The sequence below is a fragment of the Stigmatopora nigra genome, chromosome 3 (assembly GCF_051989575.1).
Source record: "Stigmatopora nigra isolate UIUO_SnigA chromosome 3, RoL_Snig_1.1, whole genome shotgun sequence".
NCBI lineage: Eukaryota > Metazoa > Chordata > Actinopteri > Syngnathiformes > Syngnathidae > Stigmatopora > Stigmatopora nigra.
Window position 1 is genome coordinate 7675725 of NC_135510.1, and position 12934 is coordinate 7688658.

Below are 12934 nucleotides of genomic sequence, written 5' to 3' on the forward strand. Positions count from 1 at the left end.
TCACCATCATGACAAGCTCTCTCGGCAGGAATTGAGTGCCAGATGGTGCAGCACAGGGAATCAATTCAGCGAATCTAGTAAAGAGATACATGGGTTTTGAAATTTGCCACACTATTCAATCACAAAGATGCTTGGTTGAAAAGCAGTGCAGGGCAGACTTCCAAATGTCAGGAGGTGGGACTAAAACACACCAGTCAGAATACGACGACACGGCCATGGGCCTCAGAAGACGACTATTTCTTTCACGGTCAAAGAGGCAAACACATACTTTAGTGTCAATGCTAATTTGAAGCTTGCATAATTTGTCTTTGTAGGGTTAATATGCCCGGACCTACGGAACGTATTGCTGTCTCGGTAATGAGCCCGATCCTACAGAAGACCAATCACAATAGCTGCTCTAGAACTGCGGGGCTGATAAGAGTACATTTTTACGATAACACATTGACGAGTGATCGCTGCGAGGAATACAGACATTTGAGGCTTGTATATTTCCCACCCAACTCAATCTCGACAGGTGGGGGGAAACCGTGTGTGGCTCGCTTTGCAGAAGAGACAGCCCCGTCACCATGGCTGATGAAGAAGAAAAAAAAGATATGAAGTTGCAAGGCATTTTAGGATGTTGATAGTAGTTGATAATCAAGTCCAAAATGTTTGTTTCTTGTGGTCCAGATTTGACACACCCTTGCAGGACACACATTGGCACGCTAGTGTTCCTCAAAACAATCTCATCCGACAAGTACGCAGAGACTGATAGAAAAGGGAAGGAGGAAGAAACGCAAACCAATACTTGTCTTTGTAGTGGAACAATAAGAGCTGAGAAGAGGGCGGCAAAGACACAAAGCAAAAGGTGGCGGAGGAAGGCGCACCCAAATGGGGCAGCGACTTCTTGTCAGGTCTCTTAAAGGGGAAGTTGAGAATGATAGGAAGCCGCTTAAACAGGAGGCTCAAATCGGGATGGGGGGGGGGGGGGGGTGGGGGGGGCAAAATCGGAGGAGCGTGTAAAAGCCAAACACAGCCCTATTTAGCCAACAGTTGGTGGAGAAGATTTTTTTTTTTTTAAAAGCGGGGCAGAAAAGGAATGTATTAAAGAGCACTTTGTGTTTTGATGAAGGCAGTTCTCTCATTTTGGACGTCAAACTCTTCGTTTTCCGAATCAGTGTTGACGTTGTCGTCCCCCCACACCGTGGGAATGCCGTGATACGACACCACCCTGTTCCTGCCCAGGCTGAAGCCACCGGCCCCGGCTTCCGGGGACGGGAACTTGATGACGGCGCCGGAGCGCAGCTGCAGCAGGAGGAAGACGCCCGCAAAGACTGCCACGATGGCAATGCAGCTGAGAATGGCCACGGTCACGGGCAATTGGGAGTTGAGCTGGGGTTGCACCCCCGCGTTCCCCGGGCCCGCCATGAAGCTGCCAGGGGACTCGCGCAAGTACTGGGCCACGCGATCGCACGTGCCAGTGATGTTGTTGAGCATTCTGTGAGCGGTGCAGGACAGGCAGGCGTCCGTACTGAGGGCGCTGCACGTCAGGCAGGGCAGGGGGCAAGGCAGGCAGGCCGGGACGGAGGCCGGCGAAATGTTGTTGCCCACTGTGTAGTTGACGGGCGTAGAGCCCACGGCGTAGCCTCTTGGACATTCTGTCACACAGCCTTGCATGTAGAGGTAGTAGCCAGAATTGCACTCTGCGACACACAGAAAAATTGTGTAAATCTTAGCACGATCCTCCCATCCATAATCAGGTGATTCAAACCAAAATATGTTAGTGGAACATTCCTGGGTGTAACGATACACCGATCTGAATCGTTCGATTGGTTGAGGTCTACCAAGTCAAAGTGGATTATAATGCAATAAATTCAGAACCATTCCATATTATTTTCTTTAAAATAACAACATAAGTGCCAAAATTGTTTCATTTTTGCTTTGAGAGAAATCCAACTGTGGTGAAGGTGTGCAAAATGTTGTAATAAATAAATTAGTCGCAAGCTATGCAATACGTCAAAAGAATGAATACCGTCGATTGGAGATTTACACCCGTATGACTGTGTATGAATCAAGTTTAGGAGTAATATCATGACACTAAGTGAAGGACGTGGACTACTTAGCCTTTCACGAGCTATCCAGAGATGCTTCCAAACTGAGATAGACGGGAGGGTTGCACCGAAAGGGCCTTCAGTGTAAAAAGTATGCCAAATAAATCATGCGCTTTAGCAACTCCTGATGGGCTCTTCAAAGGCGGCTTTATCTTCATACAGCTCTTGATCTTTTGGTTGTGTTTGAAGTCAACTCACTGTTTATGCTCCATTGGTTCGAAGAGGGTGTGAAAGGTTGTCAGTCTTAACACCTAACCTTTGATTGACTAGCGAACAGTCCAGGGTGATGTGAGCTAGAATTTGGGCCATCCGTCCGTCCCATGACCTCAGAGAGGTCATACAACACAGAAAATGTGTGCATGGACGGTGTATGTTTGGGAGGACTATGCAGATGGTCAATTACAATCATCATCCTTAAAATGAATGGAATTCACCAGATAACCAAATATGTGTGTCTGAAAAAAACTGCAAATGGTAGTTATGAGAATCACTGCATATTAGGTAGCACTCATAGGTGAACCAGTGTGTGGTCCCTGCTGGGTTAGCCTGAAAGTATGTTTTTACCCATGTCTGCCTCTAGGGGACAGACTGTAACTGTGGTAGAACATAAATTGGCTGGTTTCGGTCGTCCATCTTCAAGGAAGCTATTTGATTCATGGCTGCCAACTGTCAGGATGAGTGTGCCATTTGTTTTGTTTCAGTGCCACTGACGGTGAAAGGCGTCCAATCCATTTTGACCGGGAGGAGTGGCAGTGATCAAATGATCGTAAACATGTTACAATTGCAGGGCTGTTCGATTTTGTTGGTTTGAATGTTGCAAGTGGTTAACATACCATACTTCTTAATGTAATAACATCTCATTTTTATGTCCAATTCAGTTTGAATCTCACAATCAGTGCTGAATAAGTTGATCTTTTTTGGAGTATAGATGCTTTTTCACATTAGGGGGTCGGTGAGGGAAGGCGGGTGAGAAAAGAACCAATTTTTTTGTCTTTCATACCCTTTATTTGAAGCTATTTGTGTTGCTTGCAAATGTGGCACACATTTTGATATATTAACTCAGTGCCATTGGTGAGAAAGGGAAAACAATCTTTTAGACCACTCAGCGGGAAGGCTCAGGGTTTTACTCTGTTGTTATTTTTCTTGGTGAGGACACTAAATGCTACTAGTTTCTTATTTCCAAATGAATTCAAAATTCAATTTGGTGGGTATGTTCTACAGATGTTAAAGAGCCATTAAAGGGCGTGCGTGTGTTTTAAGTGTGCGTAACATGTCTCTAAACTAATGGCCGTCGATCATTTGTTGTTTTTTGTGTTTTGCTGTTTTATGGCTGGCATTGACAGCGATAAACATCCAATCCATTTTGAGTGGGTTGGGATAGCAGTGATTGAAGGCCATTAATGGCATCCAATACAAGCTGGTAGATAAAAAACTGAGCAAAACTAAGACTATTCCAATTTTCATCCCACTTTGTCATCACTTGTAATATTCACAATCTTCATTTGAGCACTGGTAGAACACGGCGTCTTACCAAGGCATGTCTGTTTGAGGTCCAATGTCTTACAGTTGATGTTTGCAGGCTGAGAATCATCAGGGGAGCCCGTTCCATAAAGCACCAGGATGAACTGGGTTAGAGTGCCTGAGATGAGAGATGAGCCAGGAGAGATATTTTCATATATATTTAAAGCATTCATATAAAGAAAAAAAATTGTCCATGGTGAAAAGCAATTCTGTCATTCAGAGGTTGAAGCTCCCAAGGGTAGACTTTGTTCAAGCATATTCTTCACGCAGTGACAGAAAATGACACATTGAAAAAAGCAGCAATTTTAAGACAACGCACATCTCTTTGTACCTAATAAGAGTATTTGTATGTGCAAAAATTCTCTTTCCTGCATGTCTCCTCTGTAAGAACTACTGAGGAGAGCGCTGACAGGTTTTAAATTTGTCCTCTTTTTTTCCGCTGCTGAATAAAATGTCGGTAAGGAATGGAACAGACAGCTACTTGAGCAACATACAAAAACGCTACTCCATTAATTCTGTAGATCTACAAACCAATGAGAACTTTTTATAAATTACATATTTAAGTGCCTTTTTTATTCATCAGGGCTGCACAACCTTAATTAAAAGTTTTGAAAGTATCTTATTCAACTAAATGTTGAAAAAACATTAAGACCTATGATATACATGTTTGCAATACTACATCAATAGGTCTGCCACGAAGGATTAACCAATTTACATAAATCCTTTTAATTACTTTTTGGAAATTTTAAAAATGTAAGATATAGAAAAAAAATCATATTTGTTTTTATTTTAAGTATATATTATATTATTATATGGGTATTTTAAAAGTTAAAAATAATGATAATATGTCATAAAAAGAAGATGGGGACAGTTGTGAGATCAACAATGTGTCCAAATCCTAAATTGAGTAAGAAATAGTAGTTTTGTTTAATAACAGATTAGCATATAATCCTTTGAGTTATCACAGTAAACCTCAAATGGCCAAAAGTTATTGGTAAAAAGAGGGGAAAAAATCCTTAAACACCCAAAATGTAAACAACACCCAATTATATTTAAGAAAAAAACAAAAACACGTAGTGGCATCCTTTACCATAGTCACTGGCTCCCGCTACATTCTCAATCTCAAGCGTCCACGTCCCAGAGGGGTTCTCATCCCAGGAGTGGGTGGTCATAAAAGCCCAGTCTTTAAAACCCTCCGATGAGTAGTCATGAGGCCTGCAGGAAAATATGACATGGGCGTGTAAATACACTGAATCGAGCAGTTTGTTTCCGTGTCTGCGTCTGCGTGCAGCTGTGTGTTGGCGTACCTGGGATGAAGTAGTGTGGAACGGGTCCCGGCGGGACTAATGAGGTGGATGGCCAGGTTGCCCCTCCGGTTGTACGACAGAGTGAGCCGAGCTTGGACGTGTTCCAGCGAGCCCACGTGATAGGGGCTATTAAAGCAGGCATCCACGCTCTTGTTAACTGACAAGTGTCCCCCGATGTTTCTGTCAAAAGATGCATCATTCATATGGGGTGCATCGTCTAAAAGATCTCAGTCAGAGTGCCTACAGAACCATTACAAGCTTCCTCCTAATCTTAGGATCAGAAGGCTACTTAATTTAACTCCTGACCAGTGTGATAGTCTGAAAGGATTACAGTTTCACCACCTGTAGCGACAAGAGTGTGTCCTGTGCTGTTTTACAGACGTCTTAAGGGAAAGGCAAAATGTTCTCCAACTCAGCGGAAAGAATATTGTTTCATAAATAAAACAGAATTTAATTTCTCTGATGTGTAGTGGAGAGGAAAAAAAACACCAACAAAAGCCTATATAACTTTAACAAGACTGGTAAAGCTTGAAATACTATTGAAGAAAAAATAAGAGAATTTTAGAAATAAAAACAGGCTTTATGTTTTGCATGGGTGACTATTGTAAGATTTTAAACACAGGTGGTGAAACTGCATCTATTTTTTCAGAACATTATAGAGCATTAAATACTCAAGTTAAAGATGGATGGCTATTGCACAAACTTTGGCTCGTTGACCATGGTGATCACACATTTTCGTTGTGGCCCCACGTTGGTCCACGTCTTTGCTAGTGCGACGATTTCACTGGCATCAAGTAGGCCGTATCCATATGAATGGCTTACTGCAGGAATTGAGAGAGAAAAAAGAGGAGAAATACATGACAGCTGGTCTTCTGATAGAAACAGCCTCTATTCAAGTTTCTGAATGCAAGCCACATCAAGAAAACTGACATTTTTGATCAGATCCTGCATCTCAAATCTTAATCAAGCATTGAAAAAGGCATTCAGAATATAATAGCCACAAGAAGTAAACATAATAATGTAAGAGAAAGAAGTAAACCTGTACCTTTGCGTCCAACCCCGTTGATATTCCAGTCATTAGTGGACAGGTGGCCAGGGTGAGAAGTTCGCACAACCAGATGCTGCATGTCCCTCCAGGTCAAATTTTTGCTGCAATAAAATGCAAACAAGCACATGCACGGACATGAATGGCTGACATTCTGAACTCAGGCTGAAACCAGCTGACAGGGGCACAAGTCATTTTTAAGTTATGAATGACTCAGACGGTTCTCTCGCCTGACTTCGACGCGGGCAAGCATGGGATTGATTGGAAAGGTTAGGGTTAGGGAATGGTTGTCTGCCTCTATATCTGCCATACAATTGACTGGCAACCAGTCAAGGCTATAGTCTGCATTTCTGGCATCTTGGGCGCCTCCCGACCATGTCGCATGACGTTCGGAATGTCAGAATTCCTGCTCGTTGCAGCACATTGTGTGACAATACTTATTCCTACCATTTTTTATTGAATATTTACAAATAGTTAAACTTCATGACTAGCACATACTTTGCCTCAAGAGCAAGAGCGATGATCCCAGCAGCCAGTGGGGCCGAGGCAGAGGTTCCTGTGTGGGAGTCTGTGCATTTAGCCTTCAGGTCTGTTGTGGTCTGAAAGGAAAATAAATGTTGGCATATCTCATTCACTGCCATTAACAGTAAACCAGCTCAAAAGTACAAGTATATATTTCAAAAGATATAAAAATGATTTTATCCACGGGAGGGGACAGTATAAGATTTGGAGAATGCGATGACCTTGTGCAAAAATACTGCGGTATTGCGATTGCATTTTTTTAAAAAACAATTTTCTCTCTTTTAAAAACATTTTCATTAAAAACTGTGTATTTGCTACAGCAAAAGTATGATAAATAAACAAATACGACTATTTCTGTGTGTATCTACATTATAAATGATAAAACAAAATGTATATTATATAATAATAATAATAATAATAATAAATAATTTGTTCATTCATTATCCAAGCCGCTAATATGGTGTATGTATAAAAAAAAGAAAAAGTCAAAGTAAATAGAGGTTAACAAAAAATGTTCAGGCTGCAAATTTCATTTTTATAACTGACCTTTAAAAACCAAGATAAATCTTAAAACTAGTAATCAGCTCAATGTAAAATTTCATTTTTAGAGCAGATCACCATCAAAGGCAGCCGATGAGTTAACAACCTGACGTTCTCCGGGATGATTGAGTAAAGATGTTTAAGAACTGAAGGCTATGCCTCGATTGGATTTCTCCATATGAAAACATGGAATCGTACGATTTACAGCATGATTGCAGAATCAAAAAGAAACTTACTATCTGTTTCTCGCCTTGGCCACCCGAGCTGTAGGTGGTGGCGAGGGTTGACGAGCAAGCCTCGCTGTACCAAGGGACAAAGCCATTTTGGGTGGAGCTGCTTATGGATAGGGTGTAGATGCTATTGGTGTAGCCATCACAGTTACAACTGTCCTTATCCCTCCCACCGTTGCCAGATGCCCACACAAAGATGGATCCCAAACCTCCACGACCCTGTTGGTTGATTAAAAGGACATTTAGAGAAACATGGGAAAACGGCCATATTCAAAAGCACAAGGTAATTTAAAAAAGTTAGCCTTCAACATGACAAAATCTGAATGAAACTGCTAATGTTTGAAGTCTAATATTTGACCTCTATGTTAATGAGTGGCACTGTCTTTGATGCATTGAAAGTGTGCCAAGCACTGCCAAATCACAGCACAACCCCTACTGTAATCATCAAAGTATTCTGTGTCAGCGGTCTCAAATCAGGTTTTTACAGCACATGCCTCGAATCCCACAGTTCAACAATTTGTGTAGCTTCTCTGATGCGTTTCCAAGTGGGGTTCATATGTGGGAACCCGGGCTGGAATGCTTGCTTATCAATGTCTTTTTACATTACCACATACTTCACTTCTGTTAAAGATGAGATACCAAGAACCAGCCTATTTGAGAGGCAAAAAAAAACCCATTTCAAGTTAAATGCCTTTTTTCCAGAACTTTGTGTGAGAAATCCTAACGTCTTATCAGAAAATCAGTCTTCAAGTGAAAATCCATTTTCAAAACCATGAAAATCTGTTTTGAAACCTTGGTTAAAAAGAGTTTTAAAATGAACCTTCATGCGCCATTTAATCACCTGTTCCAATTGAATTTCTTTCAGTTGTCTTTTAATTAATAATTTTCCCGACTGGTGGCTTTCAGAGCACATTTTCTGCCATCTATAATTGTCAGGGTCAAGTCCTGCTTTGTTCCTTCCGCTTTTGTCCTCTTATGCTTGAACAGTTCAATTACAGAGTGTTGAAAGGAAGCCACACATATTCAGAAAATAGTTTCTCTAAATGGCCACCCCCGCACATGTACACACCTCAGTAACTCCACGCAGAAAGGCCTCTTTGGCCAGTTTGGCGGGTCCATCCACAGTTTTCCCATCGTCTTCTGGACCCCAGCTGGCACTGTAGATGTCAATGTGTTGGGGGTTCAGGCTCAGAGACTGAGCTTCCACCATGTCTGTCACCTCACCATCCAGCATGCGCACACCTGCGTGAGTGGTGTCACATATAAGTACAGGATAGTGAATGTGTTCTACAAAAGTTTATATAGATCACAGGTGTTAAATACACGGCGCAGGGGCCAGACATCGCCGGAAATGTCATTTTGTGTGGCCCGCCAGAGAAAATCATGTGCATCCAGTTCATATTTTTCAGTAAAATATAATTTCAGTGAAATTAGCGTTGTGTCTGTCCTGTAGAATGTTTTACATAATCATCTTAGAGCTATTTGGTTTCAACTACTTTATAATCTTTTTAGATACAGTAGTATACTGTATTTTTCATAATTCCTTGCAAGTATTAGGCTTTGGAACAAGAAAATATAAAAAAAAATACGAAACAAATAACAATTAAAAACAAGTTAGCTGGGATAGGCTCCAGCCCATCCGCCATGCTTGTGAGGATAGGCAGTATGGAAAAACAATAATGAGCACTTGGAGAATTTGAAGTCTGTAAGTCTGTCAACGATGCATGGACGGTGTAAATAGTTTGATTAATGGAGACATTAATTACCGCTCATTTGCGGCAGCGTTATTTGGCCCTTTGACAGGATCCCTAAATAGAACGTGGCCTGCAACAAACAGGAGTTTGACACTCAGGCTAAAGATCTCTATGTAATGCAAAGCCAAATTCTGCAGCACACAGCGGTTTAGTGAAATATAACATCACAAAAACCCTAGTGAAAGAAAGTAGATTCAAAATAATACTGTGTTGCAGCAGAATGGATTTTGATGAAGCTGTTTGGTTTCCTTGTAGAGCTCATTAATGCCATTGTGCGTCCCATTTTGCAAGGTCTGAATTGGAGGAACAAAGCAATATTGCCGCAGTGTTTGGGCATCTTTGTTGTTGTTTTTTACGCATCAATGACATCATCACAATTAATGAAAAATAAATTGCTGTTGAGCTCAAAATGCTTGCAAAAGAACAAAGTTAGCCACACTGGCGCCAATATTCTAACAGAAACACCACCTAAGTGACTCATCATGAGCCCACCTAAATGGAAGTGGTTAAACTGAAACATATTTTTTTTGATTGGGACAGCAGAGGGTAAGATAAGTATAGATTAAAAAACAAAAACTAACTGACATGCACATAATGCCTTGTGAGCCTACCACTGTTATGTCTGGTTAAATTCCTGCAAGTATTAATCTCTGTTGGTGGTGAGAAATTAAAAAAAAACTCCACAACTCATGACCAAAAAACATTTAGTGCTCTGAATAATTTCCTTCCTATCGAAGAGAGGAACCAGGCACTATCATTGAGGCAGTGCAAAGTATCAAATGAGACTGGCACTGTGGTTGCGTCAAATCCCATGCAATGGATGTCTACCCAAACATGTCATAAATAAGCAAGATAACAAGGGAAATATTTATACTTTAGGGATCAACTCACACAGACTTTGCCATATAAGGCTTAAGCCGGGTTATCTGTCAAAAGAACAAATTCAAATTATGACCATGTTTCTTGCTTTTTCTTTTTATTTATTTGATGATATTTATATTATTGGTCCTTCTCCATATTTAGACTGCATTCCTTAGTGTAATGTTCAGTGAATGCGAAGCATGCCACCGCAAGCTGTGCTAGCACAAATTTCATACTTGGACCCCAAACCTGGCAATAATATGTTAGATTCTAAAAAGGTTTATTTTAAAACTGTTTTACAGAGAGTTTGGAATCCATTCTTTGGTGCCAGGAATAACTTTGAAAGTTAAGACAGGATCGGAGACCACAAAGGCTGCCATTCTCACACTTCAGTTAAGAGTTTCAATGGTAGAACTAAGAGTTTAAAAGGAATAACGGCTGTTAAAAATGGGTTTCAACTCAAATAGGCCTAAACCTTCTGTTCGAAACCAGACTTCACAGTAATACACTTGTGAACTGCTCCACCTATGAGACCACACACAAGGCACCTTTCATCTTAACGAGAGTGTATGGAATATTCCCACAAGTGAGCACCTAGAATGATCGTAAAGATGAGTGTCATGCCTCTTTTTAGTGAGGGGTCTTAATTTCACACGACAGTTGGAAGTGACACAGAGGCGAGATAAGCAGACACTAAATGAGAGAACAGGCACGAGGATAAAAGAACCGCCTGCAGTTTAAGGAAGCAAATTTTACACCTAGAGAAACCACAATAGAAGCAATTGAAAACATTCTGTTAGCAGATGTTTTGAAAGTTTACTGACTAGTTTGACTCCTGTTAACCCTTTTGATGTCTTCATTTTTATTTTACATCAGGAGGAAAAACTACATTCGAAAATGAGTATCTGTTAACATAACAGTATGAAAAAGGTGCAACTCATAGTCCGTATAATACGGTACTCTATTATAATGTCATATAAATGACCAAAATTAGTCACTTTCTTTTTAAATGCTTTAAAAAATAAGTAATTTACACAATACCATTTTTTCAGAGCGAAAACACAACTGATGAAATGAAAATGTGAACATTTTAATAATTATTTTAAAAATAATCAATTATTAAAGGTTATTAGACACAAGAAAATTCAGAATGTTCTTGCCAATCGTTCTCATGTGTCTGTCACCACCAACCGATGCATTAATAATAAAAAACAGTTTCAAGCAGCCAGGCCTTGTTATTGTTGTGGTGGTGGTGAAGACATGAGAGCAATGAATTAAAAAAAACATTGTGCAAATATGTTTTCTGTTGACTTTGTCAGCCCAAGTCTGTGATGTGGCATCAAAAACCTCCAAACCCCTTCTGTTGTTAGATGAGAGACACAACAGGGCTGTCATGTCTACTCATATCAAGTGACTTTTGCCTTACATAAGACATCTGTACCTGTTTTGGTGACCCAGTGGCATGGGAAAAAAAGAAAAAAAATGCCTTTTTTAATCCAAATTAGTGGCAAAAAAAGACAAGCACAAGCTGGGATGGCCTTGCACTAGTGTTAAGGTTTTAAAAAATAGATGGTAAATTGACCTACATAAAAATCATGGCAAAAAAAGCAATGATATTTTAATCTGAAATCTGCATTAAGCAGTATAGTATTATGAAATGCAATCACTTTATTGTGATTTGAATGCAGCAGACTGAAATTACCCAATCAAAAGGACCTGGTATAATCATGGTACTTTGCAATTTTGCAAATTAGAAAATCTCTTTTATATCGTATCGTTATGAAATTGGTGATTCACACCTTCAGTTAAAACTAAGGTTAACGATTCATCGATCTGGATCAATACACAGATCAGTAAAGCCACTAGCCAATCAAGTCAAAGAAAATGGGCAACATCCATCAATTCTGTCATCTGTGACATGCCATTTTGTTATAAATTATGGTTTTCATTCAAATGTCTGAAATGGTCCGGTCACAAAATTGTCGCCTAATTATTTTTTATTCTTTATGCCTTCAAGTGAGATCACACTTGTTATCTTAAACATGTGCATATTTCATTATACGTCTTATATTTAAAATGCAAGAATGTCAGCACTTGGTTTCTCTAAAACAAAGTCATGACAATTGGTTTCTTAATCAATAAGAACATACCTCCAATCCTGGCATTGTAAGCCACACCAACTCCACAAATTCCATTGTTGGCTACTGCGGCTACTTCACCAGCACAGCGTGTTCCATGCCTAAAATAATGGAGATTGAGAAGCATATTTTATCACGTATCATTCAGCTAAGAATATAGCTTCTGTCACACATTTATAAGAATAAGTAGCACACTCTGTTAATAACATTGCTTGTGACAGAAAGTGCTGTCACGAATTGTGGTTCCAGGTGCACACTCCAAAGTGAAGAAAAAAAACCTTAGCTTTGATTTATTCAAACAACTCTAAAATCCCATTCATCTGAAAATGTTAAAAAAAGTAATACACAGAGAAAACAGTAAGTCACTGAGTGAGTGTATTATACATTATTTACAAGAATTAACCTTGGAGCAGTCAGAGCACAAAATCAGTCAAAGGAAAGGGCAAAATTTATCTTCTGGATATGAGATGGATTTTATTGAATACCATTTTCCATTTCTACGCGGTCTATTTCATTATTCCCAAGCCTCCGTTGTAATGTATCTTGCTCCAGGCCCTGAAATATTCCGAAATCCAAAACAGAGTGGCTGTTCAGCACATTCCAGTCAGGTGCATTCACCCTGTCGGCCAGATGGATACTCACTACTTGTGCCCTTCAAAATATCACAGACCCTCACTGTGGTTTTACCACTCTCAGTCTGAAAGCTTAGTATGTCACTATGCCAAATCAGGATAGAAAAGATCCAAATTCCACCTAGCCAAATTGTGCATGCTTGATGTCCTACTTACACATGCATTGTTTAAAACAAAAAAGGACACAGTATGGAAAACCATCAGAACAAAAACGCCAAGAAAATAAACCCACACACATCATCTTGACATTTTTTCCCAGAGTAATTTATCATTGAACATCCTGAAGACTATTTT

The 12934-nt window shown here is 40.0% G+C and overlaps 1 protein-coding gene across 5 annotated transcripts in view; it reads right to left on the reverse strand.

Annotated features, from left to right (window-relative positions):
* Positions 1 to 974: 974 nt before the first annotated feature.
* furina (furin (paired basic amino acid cleaving enzyme) a) overlaps positions 975 to 12934 on the reverse strand; it is a 39075-nt gene continuing 27115 nt past the window's right edge. For all 5 annotated transcript variants that reach the window (XM_077712971.1, XM_077712974.1, XM_077712975.1 and 2 more), the window contains exons 7-16: positions 12021 to 12109; positions 8325 to 8497; positions 7262 to 7474; positions 6462 to 6562; positions 5964 to 6067; positions 5622 to 5739; positions 4919 to 5098; positions 4702 to 4826; positions 3622 to 3729; positions 975 to 1682 (exon numbers count right to left, since the gene is read on the reverse strand). In XM_077712971.1, coding sequence (XP_077569097.1) covers positions 1084 to 1682; positions 3622 to 3729; positions 4702 to 4826; positions 4919 to 5098; positions 5622 to 5739; positions 5964 to 6067; positions 6462 to 6562; positions 7262 to 7474; positions 8325 to 8497; positions 12021 to 12109 — 1810 coding nt within the window. In that variant the 3' untranslated portion in view covers positions 975 to 1083. The remainder of the gene's footprint in view (positions 1683 to 3621; positions 3730 to 4701; positions 4827 to 4918; positions 5099 to 5621; positions 5740 to 5963; positions 6068 to 6461; positions 6563 to 7261; positions 7475 to 8324; positions 8498 to 12020; positions 12110 to 12934) is intronic.